At 38.9% G+C, this 18,364-nt stretch overlaps 1 protein-coding gene across 2 annotated transcripts in view; it reads left to right on the forward strand.

The window, feature by feature from the left end:
- Positions 1-205: 205 nt before the first annotated feature.
- Positions 206-18,364, forward strand: part of LOC121297345 (Kv channel-interacting protein 1-like) — a 63,493-nt gene continuing 45,334 nt past the window's right edge. The window contains exon 1 of one of the 2 annotated variants that reach the window (XM_041223622.1): positions 206-609. In XM_041223622.1, coding sequence (XP_041079556.1) covers positions 552-609 — 58 coding nt within the window. In that variant the 5' untranslated portion in view covers positions 206-551. Of the gene's footprint in view, positions 610-18,310 lie in introns of those variants that run through there. The other variant, XM_041223623.1, reaches the window with a different exon arrangement.

An 18,364-nucleotide genomic window follows, 5' to 3' on the forward strand; every position in this document is an offset into this window, starting at 1 on the left:
GCGGGTCTAGTCTTTTAAGAGATATACGTGCTATTTCCTTACTGTTTTATCCTTCTTGAGAATAAAACCACAGTGGAGAAGTACACTAGATTTCCCCGGTGTTACATTTAATTAACGCATTAAAAGCAATAGTCCGGTTGTGAGCGTGCTGGAGAGGTTCTGTGACAACAGTAGGACTGATCGCGCTGGTTTGTGTTTGCAGAATCACTCACAGAATATCGGTTTAGAAGTACAGAGTCTCCGCCTCTCTCTCTCCCTCTCTTTTGCTGTCTTCGGGAATCTTTTTTTTTTTTTTCCAGAGACCCTCTCGCATTGCAGACGCTGATATCTCCCAGTATCCAACGACAGAGAAAGAGAGAAGCTCTTTGCTGGTCCGTGTTTAGGGAGAGACAAACCTGGAACTACACTGCGCTATACTACACTACACTACAATACAATACCCAACACAACACAACACTACACTACACTACGCTAACCTAGCATAAAGAACGAGAAGGAGAGAGAGTATTTTAGTCCGAGAGGCAGAGATACGCACATACTCCAGCCTGGAGATGGGAGTGGTGATGGGAACGTTTTCCATGCAAACCAAGCAAGTGGGCTTTCGCAAAGGTAAGGTTTCCTTACTGGATTTATTTATGTGTTTATTTATTTCATTTTATTTTCGAGCTCAAGCATTATTAGGGTTTTGTGTATTTAAGTGTCTGCGAGTGTTTTGCATATATGTCTTTATGAGTTTGAGTGAGTAAAAGAAAGTGTGCTGGTGGATTTTTTAGTGTCTAGTATGTAAATGTCTTTTTGCTGTTTGTGATTCGTTTATGTTTTATGCCACAAGTGCATTGCTTTGTGTGTATTTTTGTATACTTTTATTATGCTTATTGCTCAGGTAAAATTACCATAGTATTGTATATTGTGTATGTGTGTGGGGGTATACCTGTGAGAGTACACAAGGGAGATTTCCGTGTATTGTGCCTATTTTATGTGTGCACCCTTGTGTTTGAATGTATTTGTTCACAGGTGTGGAGGTCAGGTCAGTGTGTGAATGCGGTAGATGGGGGTTGATTTTTGTTGGATCCTGTTTATGTGGTAGCTCCTTCGTCGTGCAAAGTGGATTTTTTTTACAGAAGCAGTCTGCTGTTTTCACTGACTGACTGAGTGAGTGGGTTCAGATGTTCTTCTGTCTGCTCTATGTCTCATTGTTCAGTGGGTACTATTCTGAACATACACTATGCTGTTACAATGATTGTCCTTTCTTCTCCTCCCTCTGCAAGCTGATTCATTCAGATCTCAATGAATGGTTAATAAAGCAGGTTGCAACTCAACCAGCACCAACATCTTCAAGTTCATGCCATCAGCAAACCTGTCGCCAGCTATACGGCAGCTAACCTGGTTTCTACACAAGGCTGTGTGTACCACATCAAAGGTCAAATTAATTACTTCTAATTGTGTGTTTAGTGGTGCTCAAGAGTAGGATTGAGCATGCACATTAATGCCAGAATTGGATAAGGTTCAGGTGTTCTACATGAGAAAGTGCTGACAAGGGTTGTGGACTAGTTTTCCATCACAATTGTTTTGAATCTGTTGGCATGCCAGGGAAGGTGTTGATCACTGAATTGGGTGCACTTTCTCCCATCTGAGGGAACTCAACCAGTCCAAACAACATTGTGGGGAATGACCCGAAATAAAACTTGGTATAATTGTATCTAATGGTTGAACTGGAAGATAGATTGTCAGATGTTGTTTGGAACAAAGTCTTAGTTGCTTACCCATAATGCTCTTCATATTTAGAGGCTGCCAGTGACTCACACAAAGGAAAGAATGACCGAGGCAGCTAACGCAATTTGTCTGAGAAAGGCTGCTTCTGCTTTTAAAGCAATAATACCCAACCTATTGTACTGGGAATTACCAGAGATGGGGGACGGTTTTATCCTGTAGTGTGGATGGTGTCAATGTGGAATGTTGCCTTATAAAGTGTATATGGTGTATAAGGATATTGTTTCCAGCTTCTGGTGATGAGGTCATTGACATATAAAGATAGGCTATTCATTACTTTGTGACAGCTCCCTGTCCAGGATCCAGAAACAACAATAACGTGTTATAATATACAAAGCCTCCTGCATACGATGCACGTTTGCACTGATCAATGCTGGCATGCATTAGTTACAGTGGATTTAAAGGGACCTGTGTGCTGTCTCAGAAATAACACATTGTATATTTAAAGGTCTGTCATTTAGATCTGGGAGGTTGTGTGTTCATGAATACAGCTGTCACCTTCCTTTGCTGATTAAAGAAAAAAGAAACAGGGTTTAGAACAACAACAACAACAACAACAACAACAACAAAAGCGCACAGAAACACAAGCTGGCTTTGGAGATCGACAAAACAAATCTTCTTTCAGCTTTTAAGCGGTACAGTAATTACATGAATCCCTTGTTTTCTTGTTTTCTTTTATTGAACATTGAAGTGACAGCTTGTAGAAAGTGAAACTGCATTCCCAAAAGCACCATATTGTCTAGGGCCTTAGTTTTATCTGCAACTGAATCTGTGCTGTCCTGCTAAGAGCTGAATGTACTGTTTTAGACCCATACTGAAATGTGCATTGATCAGTTTCCATCTGTACCATTCCGTTGGAACCAGCATGCATAAGTGACCCACGCCAGAGGTCCATCGGTTAATAGAGGGTATGGTATCTTACAAAATCGGATATGGTAGCTTCTACTGTATATTAGATGTGCCGTAGAATTACATTGTGTGGACTACAGAATAGTAAAAGGCAAAATGCACTGCAAAAGGTGGTTGACTGTGACAGGGTAGATTTAATTAACTGTAGTTTAAGAACAATTAGCATTATATGTGGACAGTGTGAAAGTTCACAGCCTGGATTGATAGTCCTTGTGAATGCACAATGGAAAGGGGTTGATTGTGTACAGTTGTAAAGAGCTCTTGAACTCGCATGAATGAAGAGATGAAGTTCTCCTTTCCTCGGCCCATATTCAAGGCGACTCATTAATCAAATTCATGCTCCATACTAATGCAGCACTGTTTTATCTCCACACATTACAATAACAAAAAGACTGCGAATTTAACAATTGCTTTCGGGATTAATAAACGTGTCTATCTGACAAGCGATGGAGAAATCAAGGGACTTCATTTTTCACGTTAAACAGAAGTCATAGACTTCAGAAGTTAAATACATCAGTCCCTTGGCTGGGGGGGGGGTGGGGGGGGGGGGGGTTCATCAGTGGCCATGGCTCAGTGCCTTCTATCAATTACACTTCTGTTTCCCACTGCATTAACTCTACAGTGGCAATAAAAGACATAGAGGAGATGAAAATGTTGTCATGAGTTTTTTGCCATTTTTTGAGGATGTACAGAAGAAACTGACAAGCTCAGTTTCTACACCGCACACCTGGGGTATAGTAATGCTCTGTCTCTTTGGAACTGCTATTCTACCCGCGAGAAAAACTTAATTACTCATCCTGGAAAAGTTCCATCTTTAGACACACAGATTGAGCCGAATAATTGAAAATTCTGAGCGGTATCGTCGTGTAAGGAAGCAGAACAGCTGCTGTAATCACTGGACTGTGAAGCTGCTTCCAGCTAGCACAGGCCAGGGCTCAAAGGAGGGTATGGATTTATTATTATAGTTTATTTTTCTTTGACAAACTAATAAAACACGGAGACAAAATTAAATAATTGATGCAGACTGAACTGATATTCATAACGCTACAGCTGTGGCTGAAATCTTTGCATCACCTAGAATTTTAGCATTGAGACATAGATAAAAAAATAAAATAAAATAAACAATATGAATATAATTTAGATCTTTTACTTAACATTGTGTAATTAAATAAACTACAAAATGACATTACAAAAGTCTACCAGAAGCTGTAATAGTAGTACAGTATTTCATGTTAGATTTAGAAATGTCACATTTTTAACTTTGTCAGTTTTTTGTCAGGTATATAGAAAATGGTATGTAATTCAATATGTTAACAGAACATTGTTCAGCAGGTTTCATTTGACTTGAAGATGAGGAAAAATGAGTTAATTCTATGGTGATATAATACATTTGTCCAGAGCTGTATATTCCATGCAGTAGAAAGGGCTGCCATGATATTCCACTCTTAAAAAGCAATGGCTGAGCTATTTGTATTCATTTAATACAGTTTTCAGTGCAATGCTTTTAACCCTGCAACCTACAAAAATTTGCATTTTATATGCCAGTCCAAAACCAAACAGCAACCATAAACGTCATCACTCTGCAAAGACTCTTGTGTTATGGGAAATAGCTTTGTTAAAGGGGTTGGGCTGGAGTTTAGTTTTAAAAGAAAAAAAAAAACGGTATTACACCGCTGTGCCAACAAGCTCCTGGTTCAGTAGTCTGCATGGTTTCAATTGAACTACATTGAAACGCTGTACTGTGAACCTCAGCTGCGAATTGGTGTGAAGCATTTATCCCATTAAAAAGGCATTGATTAGCATCACCTTGAATGAGTTACACAGCGTCATGGCAGACTTCCATACTGCCTGCCTGCTCCCAAGCTGTAACACCCCACTGCTCAACCAACTGCATTCACAGTGCAGGGGAACAGTGAGGACAGCACCAGAGGCCAGGTATCCTGCAGGTTAACAGCATTGCACACCTTCTCTACAACTGCTGTTTGAAAGCTTTGATAAGATTGCTGCTCCAATGTAGTTACAATGCATACAAACAACAGTCGTCTACTAGGGATTAAGGCCTAGTCTGAAACCACAATTTCCTTATAGTGGTGTGCATCTGAAATTCCCAGGCATTTTGTTTGGTCCTAGTTTGGGCTACACCTGCAGGGCTGCTGGATTAGAGGTAGCCCAGACAATAGCCCTCATTCTGTTTTAGCCAAGTGTTTACACTTGTTAAAAAATGCACGGCACTGATTGTGCCTCCTCCCTTGTGCCACACACAACACTTTGCCATACCCTTCTGCACAACACTGATAGCCCTTCACAGCACTCATTGTGCCCTCTCTGTTGTGCCCCACTCTCCTTTGATTGCTGTTTCATTTCTCCATACTCTGCTATTTCCACCTGTACTAACTCTCCATGGCTGTAGCTGTGGCAGACAAAGCCAGTGGAGGGGCCTGCTGGATGAGCTCTTCACCGAGATAACTGCTGCTGCCCACTTTCCTCACGGCTGCTTTGTTCCCTCCTGCATGCCCGTACTGAGATACTCTTCTTCATCACTCCAGACACCTGTGTCAGCACTGCTGCCTTATTCTTAATTCCATCACAGTATTCACCAAGCTACTTAAATTCTGTGATGTTTTGTGTTTTAGTGTTCATTGCTGATTGGTATTTCATGGGTTACTGAAGGTGTCTTGCATGTTAGTAGCAGCGAAAGCGCAAGGGTATAGTTTACAGGGTGCTGTTTTTTTAATTTATTTTGTAAACCATGTGAATTTATTTGATGTATATCGTCATGCATATAAATGGATTAGAACCGATTTTAATTAAATTATAATAACGAGCTGAGAGGGAAAGGAAGCTTATTCTGAGTAGTCGTTCAAAACAGGTTTGACTGAACAAGTGAAGTAAAAATCCAATTGGCCGTCTCTTGCTGTATTGATAGTCTTTTGCAACCAATCGCCATTCAGATTTCTTTCAATGCTTTGTCTTTAATGTTCATTTAAAAAATGCAATTTAAAAACTGTTCAGAGAAAGAGCAAGAAAGAGAGGCAGAAGGAGAGAAGAGCAGGAGAACGAGCAAGTCTTATCAGAGAAGATTGCGAGCAGTAAGATCGATTACTGGAACATGCGCTGGAGTCTAGAAGTGATTATTTTGTAATCCCTCAGGCTCTGTCCTACCCTGCCAAATAAATAACTACAACCTAAAACAAATGATGCTGAATTAGATTAGTGAAAGTCTGGCAGGCTGGCACGGCGCCTCGCCTCGAGAAATCGCTGCTGCCACCCGGTGCAGTGTCAGGGTCATAGAGGTTTAATCTTGTTTTCCCCAGTCACTCTCCTAGAGTCTACTGAAGAGGCATGGCATTCTTCTGTTGTGTCTGAACTTGGGTTCAAATATGTTTCTGACTGTGGCTGTGATGTGACTTTTTAAAGCTCGCTTATTATTTTATAACATTTAATGTGCAAAAAATTAAATGCTACTGTACCCTTTTTTCATGGTCTGGCCCCTTGTAATTCTTTAATTTGAACACTGATTCAATCTAGATAACAGATCTGGTTGAATGTACGGTAAGGCAAACCTTACAAAAACCTTCTACAACTATTAAAATGCAGCCCACCATGTTCTGTATACTTTAAAGGCAAACATATACCAAAGAGAGTTATGCACACTGCTGCTAGAAACTCGTTTTCATAACATGTATATATACAGCATATCTCTCTCTCTCTCTCTCTCTCTCTCTCTCTCTCTCTCTCTCTCTCTCTCTCTCTCTCTCTCTCTCTCTCTATATATATATATATATATATATATATATATATATATATAGTTATTTAGTTTGATTAGCATTAAAAACTGACTGTAGCTGCTCTTACAGATAAAATAACAGCAAGAGCATGAAGGGATAGATTAGTCATATAATCACTACTATCAGACCATTACTAGATGGATATTTCATACCTGTCTGTGCTCACTGCAACTACACTGTAAGAGGTGTAGTAGATTGCACACATTACAATCAAAGAACTTGCAGTTACTGAATGTGATCACGGGTGGCACTGTTGGGTTTCGAATACAACATGTGCCATTAAGAGACAGCATTTTTACAATTAACAATTAGCAATTTTAATGAAACCCAAAATTAAGCTCTATAAATGTTAGTGATGGAGAACAAGCAAGTTAAACGAAGGCATGAATGAAATGCAAAATGAACCAGGGTAATTGCAAAGGGTTTACAGTAAATGGAAAGTCTGAAATCATCAAGCTGAGTTTTCTGCGAGCCCCAGTGCTCAGCTTGTGTGGGATTCCAGTTGTCCGTCTCCGATTGAATTAGCTACACCGTGCTATTCAGGTATAGCTGGTGCAGAAGTTGCATTCTGTTGCTGTTGATATTGGCTGGCACGGTGCTTTGACATTGTGAGAAGAACACTGAAGCAGTTCGCTCCCGGCTGCTCTATTAATTTGTGTCGCTTTCCTCTTTTCTTTTAATAAAGCAAACAGATTCTCCACGTTCTCATTCATTTCTAGGTTTTGAATTATTAAAGAGTGCCTCTGTTCTTTACAAAAAAGCTCTTTAAATATTAAAATGTTTCTGGGATTAAAGGCTGCCCAATAAACAGCCACCATTTTGGAGTCCCTGTGCCAGTTTATAGCTTCTATGGCATTCTGGGTTGACACACTGACTTAAACCTGCTAAGCGGGTCAGTCCTGGACACATTCCACTGCCCATCTCAAACCTTACACTACTAACCTTACACTATTCATCCATAGTGTTATAAATCAGAGGTGTGTTGAGTGCTGCTAAAACTGTTGATGTAGGTGTTATGCTGACAGACAGTTCTGAATTTAAATAAATCCTGGTATGTATATTCCTCCCCTGCCATTCTAAAACAAGACACATGAGAAATACTTTGAAGTTCACCCTGTCCCTTCTTGTGTCACATCTATTTAAACACAGACATACAAGGATTCAGACAATAACAGTGAATCAGAAACTTCAAACAGCTGGCAGGGGGAACTTCACTCTGGAACTACACTGAATATTAAAGATGCCTTCGCACCAACGCTGTTCAAAATTAAAATCCCATGTTTTGTAGCAGCATTACATTCAAAGCTTCAAGACACTATACCTTTGCCAAATTGAAATTGCACCTGTTATGGTAAAATGCTGGGAATCGTTTTTTTGTTTAAATTGCTTAGCAATTAGTTTTTACAATAGGTAAACTAGAAAAATTTGCCTGTTGGCCCATTCTAACAAAGGATCCTACCATCATAGCTGCTTGTACCTCTTTTGCCCCTTGGTTCAGAAACCGTATGCTACTGCATACTGTATGCTTGATTGGTGTTTTGCAAAAAACGTCACTGCCTATTACTGTGCAATGCTCAGAGCTTCTAAGTGACTTCTCTTTTTTTCACATTGGAAAACCAAACAAAAAGGGGAAACTTGTGGAGGCAATATTTTAGCACTTCATGGAGCTTGTTTCCACCCTTCTCAGAAACACATTCTTATTGCCATTATAGCGCCTCTGTAGTGCCATTGAACTTCATTCAGTCTGAGATTTCACTACCCTTCAATATAGGTTTTTTAGGTCATGTACATTTTCAGTGAGCATTTTAAAATGTTTGAATGATAGAGAAACAAAGAATAGGTGCTAGACAGAGAGACACACTGTGCTCTCCCACAAGGAATTTTGTGTTGGCTTTGTGCTCGCATCCAGCTGGCTGTTTGCAGTAAAATATAATGTTATTGCTAATTAATGAAGCTGAGTTTCCCGAGCATGAATAGTGTGATTAATAGTGCTACCAGGAATGGTTTGTTCATTACAGGACGTCATACTACATTGAGTTGGCTGAGGTAACAGCCACAATAATTACAATGTTTTGTTGTGGCATAAATGGGGAAGGAATTTACTCTCACTGACCCTTTCACTAAATACAAATACATACATATAAATAAATACGTTAATAAAGCCCCAGAAGTAGTTTATTAATCTGGTGCGTGGTGGTTTTAGAGCCTCGTCCTGCACCCAGCCCATCTATGCCATCGCAATGGCAGGCAATTCGTTTTGCTGATGCCCTAGAATCCCAGAGGGACGCTGAAGCTAGAATAAAACAATCTGAATCTATCCTCTCGGCTAATTGGATCAGTGTAAGATCCTGCCATGCTTCATTTGCATATCGGTTTCTGCCTGTCACCCGCTAATTGCCAGGTTGCCTGAGATAGACCTGGGGATAAATAGAGGGGTATAGTTCTTGTTTTACACTTTACATCAATCTGTCCAATGGCATCAAATACCACTGTCAACAACATTTCCCAGAACCTCTTCTTCTTTGAAGGCTGTGCACAGGACCTGCTTGTTCACACATTCAAAGCTTGCTTTCATTGAGTTTTGGGCTCTGCTGCATGAATTGCGCTGTATCAGATTAAATGGCAGATTTTAAAGTTGCCCACGGGAGGGATTTGGATGACCTCAGGAACCACTAGAAAAAGTGTATCGTTCTTCGGAATCAAATGGGAGAGGCTGGACTATTTCCTAGTGCTCTGTTCAGACATCCGATCTGATGGGTTACAGTCCACTGTATTTCCATTTGCTTGCTTTGCTTTAGTGGTGTTAGCAGTTCTGTTAAGTCACCTTTTTCATGTTAATATTGACCCATTTTGGGAGGACAGTCTAAACTGTGTGTTGGTTATCCCTGAACTTCTGATGCTGAAAGTGGTGCTCAATGCACTGGATTTCATGACTGTTTTATTGCATGAACTGAGCAGTAAACCCTGTATACTGTACTGTAGTACCACACTACATTTGTATGTAATGAACCTAAGATGCTTTATTAAAAAAAGAGCTTCTTTTTTTTACCTTGTGTAAAAGCAGCACAAATTAATGTTGATTGCACACACCAAAATTATTTTGGCTGAAAAAGAAGCTTCAATAATTATTGCGACCAGTTTTTATTCCCCCAACTTCCCCAGCATCAGTAATCGACTGCATTATGCAGTTATACTACTAAAAAAAAATAAAACACATCATTAATAATCTGTGAACAACAATGTGTGAAATGCAGGTTCAGATTGATGGCATTTTAGCTGACATTGTTGGAAGTTAAGAGTTAAAAAGGTGAAGTATGATGTTCATTGTGACATTATTAAAAATTGATTCTCAATGGGAGTTCAAGGGTCATAAATCTAAGCCTCTGAATTAAATTAGCAGCAGTCCCAGTGCATCAAGGCAGGCCTTGGGTTTGAAGTCTATTGGAAGTCTATTTTTTGTTTGCTCTCTGATAAAAGCTTGACCCTCAAAGATATAACAGATATGTCTTGTTCGTAATTAATTTGCAACTCGAAGGGCTATTTCCTCCTTACTTGCTGGGTTAGATAATTCGAATCCAGCAATCCTTTACTTCAAACCTGTAGTGAATTTAGAAACGGCGCACAGGCTCGGCACATGTTGAGATAAGAGGATTGGCTTCTGCTGCGAATGGCAGCCTGGGGCTGTGTGAAGGAGATTAAAACAAGTACATTTATGGGGTTTAACACAAGGAATGCCACTGTGTTCATTAACACTGTCCTTCTCACTGTTTTCTTGCACGTTTTCTTCATTTTGCCTGTTGAGCTCAGTGTTAAAAAAACATCCATGTTCCTTTCGTCACCATTAGGGGGTCTCTCTTGTCTGTTTTCTGTTGCTATGGAAACACCATGGCATTCTCACATTGTACCCACTTCTTATGCTTTCATATTTAAATATTTTATTTCATCTTCTATACTGTATTGGATTGGCTGGCTCTCAGATCCCCAGTACTGAGTTGTCTATACTGTATTGGATTGGCTGGCTCTCAGATCCCCAGTACTGAGTTGTCTATACTGTATTGGATTGGCTGGCTCTCAGATCCCCAGTACTGAGTTGTCTATACTGTATTGGATTGGCTGGCTCTCAGATCCCCAGTACTGAGTTGTCTATACTGTATTGGATTGGCTGGCTCTCAGATCCCCAGTACTGAGTTGTCTATACTGTATTGGCTGTGGCTGGCTCTCAGATCCCCAGTACTGAGTTGTCTATACTGTATTGGATTGGCTGGCTCTCAGATCTCCAGTACTGAGTTGTCTATACTGTATTGGATTGGCTGGCTCTCAGATCCCCAGTACTGAGTTGTCTATACTGTATTGGATTGGCTGGCTCTCAGATCCCCAGTACTGAGTTGTCTATACTGTATTGGATTGGCTGGCTCTCAGATCCCCAGTACTGAGTTGTCTATACTGTATTGGATTGGCTGGCTCTCAGATCCCCAGTACTACTGCAATACAGCATTGGAATTCGTTTCTCCGCTTTCATAAGGGGTGAGGTTCCAGCTGTTTTATTGTGCTGTTTGATTAGAGACATTAACAAGGTAATTGGTGTTCAAGGGCTGAATCTACAAAGGAGAAAGCTTTCATTTACCCCCGGATTGTGAAATAAACTACCATCTGATATTAGAAATGCTGAGACACTTCTGATTTTTAAATCAATAATACAAACTCACTTTTTATACACATTTTAAAATGCGTTCTTTTTTCATTTTTCTCTACTAATATTGATGTTTTTTTTTTTTTTATTGTTGTTTTAATTAATTTTTTATTGTAGTTTTTTTCATTAACTTGTTAAGCTCTTTGAGATACTGCAGTATGAAAGACCCTATATAAATAAATAAACTTACCTACTTACAAATCTGGAATGAGATTAAGAAGGTGATTTTCTTGACAAAGGTTTATGTTATATATACAGTATACAAATATATCAATTTTAAATCTTACAGGATTGAAATCTCTACCTTGTAGGGTTGCCACCTCTGAGGTGGAAGAAAGCATATATAGTATTCATCCAATAGGTATCATTGATAATATTACTGCTATAGTATTGAAAACTAGTTAATATGGTACCTCTATTTGAGTAATATTGTACCATGTCTTGATATATCTAACATGTGCTGAATTTAACAGATTGAAAGCATACGATTAAACATCTTTTAGTGTTCCGAGAATGCATGTTGAAATCCTGGGACAGCTTCCTCAAAACTGGGATGTTCCCGATAAAACAGAGACAGGTGGCAACCCTCCAACCTTGATGTGAATATACAGACTGCAACACACAGGCTGCTTTATAAATGTGGCATTCTGGTTCAATCAGCACTAAATAACAAGCGCCCAATAGCATATGCTTGCTGTTGTTGCTTCTTGTTGTAAGCTTATCCCTTTCTAGCAAAATAAAATGCCAGTGTTTTTTATACTGTTTTAAATGTTGTATATGCCTACCTGTGGTGTGGTTATAGCTATAGGAGAGATTTAAATTAGCATTTCGAATCTCCAACAAAATCCGTCAGGCAGTTTGGAGCTACAGAAAGAAAGATTGAGTTAAGTTGGTTTTGAACAAGCTCAGCATCAGATTGGTACGGAATAAATCACTGTCGCACCACACACCAACAAAACCACTCCAAACCACCAAACCACAAAGCTGTCAATCATCTTTACAAACTACTTATTTTACAATATTTAAAGATATTGCCAAAAACAAAAAGTCATTAGACCCTTTCACTGTTGGTTTAATCAATAATGGACTACTAATTATTAGGTTTCGGTAAATAATTCACAGATGCACAGGTGGATCCAAAACATAGATTGGAGCAACCCTTGTTGCCTCAGTATCTCCTATGTGATTCCCTGTACTGTTAATCGCCTCTCTTGTGATATAATCTTGGACCGGAGATTAAAATGAACTCCTACTCGTTGATGTTCTGTCAGTACTGACAGTTGAACTTGGGATCTAAAGTCTCATTGCCACTCATAAGCTGTTTCCAACAAGCCTGAAGCTTAATTAAGATTCAGAATCCAGATCTCTTGGGTTGCAGTCCTCACCTTGAACCCCTGAGTTACATAATAATATATTTATATCAGGGGCAGGCTGTCTCATTTAGCCTCACTGCCAAACCAGTCTTTGGTGTGGATTTACTTTCAATATCATTATGAATTTGTTGTTTAACGAATGCCTGGCTTGAGAGAATGACTGTAGCATATACAGATAAGATTTAAGAAAAATGTTGACATAACTCTAATACTCGCAAGAAAACATGTAAATACATGAAATACACCCAGTTCACGCATTCAACTACTCACTCACACACACTTACTCTCAGCGCAGATCTACATGGCTGCTAGTCATGGAGGCAGACAGGATGTTTAGTATGCAAAGGGGATGGTGTGTGTGTGTGTGTGTGTGTGTGTGTGTGTGTGTGTGTGTGTGTGTGTGTGTGTGTGTGTGTGTGTGTGTGTGTGTGTGTGTGTGTGTGTGTGTGTATGTTGTGGGGAGCTAGGCTGTGTAGTGTAGTTTAGTGTGGTTTGCGTGTCCGAGTCAGCCTTTCTCTGATCTGGGGAATCTCCACCAGTACTGGAGTGTTGACAGCTTCTCGTTGTGAATAATAACATAGCATCAGGGCCGAGAGGGTGGCAGGTGCTGTGTGTGTGTGTGTGTGTGTGTGTGTGTGTGTGTGTGTGTGTGTGTGTGTGTGTGTGTGTGTGTGTGTGTGAGAGAGAGAGAGAGAGAGAGAGAGAGAGAGAGAGAGAGAGAGAGAGAGAGAAAGAGAGAGAGAGAACTGAATGCTCACGTAAACACAGAAATAAAGAGAGAGATTGAGAAGAGGAGAATTATTCAGGGTAGCAGTTCCTAGTTTGGGCATGGAACTGAGAGTGTGAAGGCGAGACCAAGGCTCACAAAGAAACACACCTGGGCAGGTGAACCTAACAGCGGGTGTTGGAAAACATGGATTGAGAATTGATTAGGGGTTTGCTACGCATGTGGACTGGCAGAGCTATACTGGTGTTCTTTTCTGAAAAGAGACTAATATTGCAGATAGCAGACTGTTTGGTTCAAATTGCATGTACTGCTAACCACTGATAGAGACGATGCGTCTACAAACTGCCCAACAATGACTGCAAGCTAACGAGATAACAATGCTGTGGACTAGAAGGGAACAGGCTCTAGACTTCAGAGAGATCAAAAGAGATAATCCCACTGGCATCAATGGGGGTCGCAAGGAGATAACAAAAGGCAGATGTATGGACCTTTTGTCTCCAGGAGTGTGAAGAATGCACTGAGTTCAGAGGTTGTCACACTAGACCACACACACACAGACACACACACATTAACACTCACACAATAAATTAAATTACCTTGACCATTGGTTAATGTCAGAGAAAGGGGAGGTGGACCATCTATACAGAAGGGTATTTAATGTCACGCAAGCATTGTAATTTTGAGTTCTGTATGTCCTGTACCTGGGACCAGACTCCCTGCATATTTCAATAAACCTGGCAACTGATTGAAGAAAAGGACTCTGTGCATTTTCTTGAATCTACTTACTCACCATCTATTTTTTTAAGTTACTTCATTGGCGAGCCACCTGCGGACTGTTTCCTGAAACTTTTTTTTTTCCAAATACCGGGGGGTTGATACTTGATTACGGAGAAACCTTTTTTGCAAGCCTGTATCCCATGAAGAGGACCAGGACAAAGCAGACAGAAGGAGACTGTTTCTACTTTCAGCTCAGACGGTGTGGAGAATCTTTGAATCAGGACTTCAGATCGAACATATAACCACGTACATTGGTGAGTAGTTACTGGTTTTTTGTTTTATATGCAGTTTTTAGAATGTAGTGAGAATCAAGGGTAAAGTATGAAAGAGGACTTTTGACTACTTGATAATTCATGTACATTGAGGACACAATTAGTTAAGACTGCTTAATTAAAAGTGTATTGACTATTAGGACTTTAGGTATGAAAGAGGACCTCTGGAATCCTAAAAAAAGTCATGAGTAAATCGTGTAGTGTTATGACGTGCCAGTAGAGTTTATTGGACTAGTTACACGGACTTGTATTGCTCAACAGGTACGGGCATACTCGGATTTATGTTTTATGTTTGTTTTTGAGAAGATTTGTTACACTTGTTTTGTCTTTGTTTGTACTGTTTGGTTTATATGTCACGATAAGGGGGCAATAGGATAAGCCTCTTATTTAACTGTCCACATTAGGTGGTACAAATAAGGAACAATCAGACAGTAAGTTCCAGTTAAGAACATTGGTAACAACAAGACAAAACTAAAAAGTGGTGTTGTTTTTTTTTTTTTTTTTTGTTATTTTTGTTTTGTTGGGAGTCTGTCTGATCAACTCCAAATATGTTCAAATCTAATATTGACAGTCATCAAATGGATGACTGGAGAATATGGAATATAGACTATGTTTTAAAACATGGCAAAAAGGGAAAAATAAAAATAAAATTAAAAGGTCACATTAAAATGTAATTAAGAAGTTGTTTATTAATGATTGTTTGAGTAATTCTGATTTTGCTCAAGCGTGGAGATAAAGTAACTTCTTAGTAAAACTACGTACTAATAAGTTGTTTATTAATGATTGTTTGAGTAATTCTGATTTTGCTCAAGCGTGGAGATAAAGTAACTTCTTAGTAAAACTACGTACTAATAAGTTGTTTATTAATGATTGTTTGAGTAATTCTGATTTTGCTTAAGCGTGGAGATAAAGTAACTTCTTAGTAAAACTACGTACTAAGAACCAGCACAAATACTTATTGTGTTGCCCCGATCATAAGAGGGTTTGATAAGGGAAAGAGACCCAGGTTAATGGATGAATTGTTTGACTGCAAAAGAATGGCCAACCTTTGGACTGAAACAGTAACACAAATATACAAAGGAACAATGAAAAAGTTTGTGTTGGATTATATTGATATACAAAGAGCTTTTTGTTTTTCTAAGGGTTAACTAGAAAAGAAAGTGCAGAGAGGGAGCGAGAGAGATAATGTAGAGATTGCTGCTACATTGACTGCTTGAAAAAACACTTAGGAAGAAAACAAATGTTTTTGGAGATCAATAAATCTGAAACTAAGTAAATCAACCTTGAAATATTTTATTAAAAATATTTTCATGAAGCAAGTTAAGTGTTTGTTTGTTTGTTTGTGAATTTTATGTTTAAGACACGGGTGAATTTTATGAATCACCTATGAATACATATTTGAAACCACAGATCACATGAGAATGAAATAGGAATGTTGGCACAAGAGATTTTACAGTGCAGTATAGGACTGTAGGCTTAGTGGATGGTGGTACTGGATAATCAGCAGCACTGATTATGGAAAGTTTTTAGAAACTTATTTTTCAAGAATTAACAGATTTATTTAGAAACTTATTTTTCAAGAATTAACAGATTTATTTGTAAATTCTTGAAAATGCATGGCGTGATATTAATCAAACTAACACGTTTTTGAAAAGGGTTTTATAACTTGATTTAAAAAAAACAATAAAAACAGAGAAAGGAATCTGTTTGCTACAGGCACATAAACTAACACAGAGACACTAAATAACTTACCTAATAGGCTACTGTTTTTTCAGCTGCAAGAGGGTGGGTTATTGAATTGAAAATTGAATAAGCCAATACCAATAACTTTTTTTTATTACAAATACAAGATATCACTGAGGGATAATGTATACTAAATGGACCAGCAACTAAGTGTAAAATCTTTGGTTGACATTAGGCTGTCTGTGTTAGTATACTATCACCCTACAGGGGTTTCTCTGTCAATTATAAGCACAAATCAAAGTAGTGCACAATTAGCATAGGACTAAGCCCCTACCTAAAGGGTTACAATTTCAAATTGGGGAACAAATGTTGCTTATGAAAAAAAAAAAAAAAAAAATGGGGGATGGCTAGGGTGCCAATTGGGACAGTTCCATATGAAACTATGGACAAACTTGTGCAAATCAATAAAGACTGTATAAAAGATATTAACTTGAAGTTTTTTTCGATTCTGGGTGATGTGCTCAAATAGCTGTTTTGTGATAAGACAAAGATAAAAAGACTTTGCACTTAAACACCAGTAGAGATCTTGTAAATAAATAAGCTTACAAAGGCTTAAACAGATCACTGGATTTAAGAAGCGAGTATTATATTTCTCTGTTACAAACTGCTTTAATAGCCTATACATTCCCAGATGAAATAAAGAAAATTCAAGGAGAGAATAACCCCATTGAAGGTTTAAATGAAATCAGATGTTATCAAAAGAATTAATATTGCACTTGATTTTTCTTCTAGGTTTGGAAAAGAAATAATTCTGATGGAGATTCAAGCATTGGGACACAGGTGGAGACAACGGTGAAACAACTGATCGTACAGCAGGGGCTGTGAATGGGACGAGACCATTGAAAAGTGCTGTGCTACTGAAGAATATTGTCAGCTATACTGGACATTCATTTTGAAAAGAACGTGACATTTGAATGATTCAGTGTTGTATATGTCTAAAATGAATGAAGGGAAATTCATGTTAACATTATTTGTAATAGTTTAGCAGTAGAAGTGTTGTGCAAAATGATTATATTTGTGGGGGTATTGTATAGAGAATATCACGAGATATAATTAAGGTTTTTTATAACTATGAGAAAAGAAACACTTACCTACTAATGTGTTACATATAGATAGTTAAGCATTCACATGCTATTTTAGTACTTGTTCAATGTATAGTGATCATTTTTAAGTCATAGTTTTAGTTTGTAACAATCTTACGTGCATTTTAAGATTGAGATGGTCGAGCTAGAATATTGGATTCTAGAATGATGGAATTTTACATATGCAAGTTAAAAATAACAATGATTCACCTAAATGTGTAAGGTCAGAGCAACATACCAATATCCAGAATTGGCTTCAAAGAGAAATAGGTAGTACAATAAAAGATTACAAAGAGGCGAAGGCAAGGTAGATACCTACACATAATGGAGAGATTTAGAATGAGAGGAACATGCTTCACTATAATATATTATACAAACACGTTACTTGATGTGACTACTCAGAACCAGCGAAGAGGACATCTGAGGGCTCGGGATCACGTGAGCAACATGGTTGTAGCGGGTCACCCCCCTCCATCTTATATTCTAAAAGTAGGGTATGTTGGAAAACATGGATTGAGAATTGATTAGGGGTTTGCTACGCATGTGGACTAGCAGAGCTATACTGGTGTTCTTTTCTGAAAAGAGACTAATATTGCAGATAGCAGACTGTTTGGTTCAAATTGCATGTACTGCTAACCACTGATAGAGACGATGCGTCTACAAACTGCCCAACAATGACTGCAAGCTAACGAGATAACAATGCTGTGGACTAGAAGGGAACAGGCTCTAGACTTCAGAGAGATCAAAAGAGATAATCCCACTGGCATCAAAGGGGGTCGCAAGGAGATAACAAAAGGCAGATGTATGGACCTTTTGTCTCCAGGAGTGTGAAGAAGAAAGTACAGAGGTTGTCACACTAGACCACACACACAGACACACACACATTAACACTCACACAATAAATTAAATTACCTTGACCATTGGTTAATGTCAGAGAAAGGGGAGGTGGACCATCTATACAGAAGGGTATTTAATGTCACGCAAGCATTGTAATTTTGAGTTCTGTATGTCCTGTACCTGGGACCAGACTCCCTGCATATTTCAATAAACCTGGCAACTGATTGAAGAAAAGGACTCTGTGCATTTTCTTGAATCTACTTACTCACCATCTATTTTTTTTCCTGAAAGTTCGCCCGTACACCTCGGGCATAATGGGCCATGGGTTCACCCGTCGTCACTAGCGGGCATAAGGGAGCATGGGAGCAGTGGTGGGCACCCTCTCCTTACACACCA

This window comes from Polyodon spathula, chromosome 22 (genome assembly GCF_017654505.1).
Source record: "Polyodon spathula isolate WHYD16114869_AA chromosome 22, ASM1765450v1, whole genome shotgun sequence".
In the NCBI taxonomy this organism is placed as follows: domain Eukaryota; kingdom Metazoa; phylum Chordata; class Actinopteri; order Acipenseriformes; family Polyodontidae; genus Polyodon; species Polyodon spathula.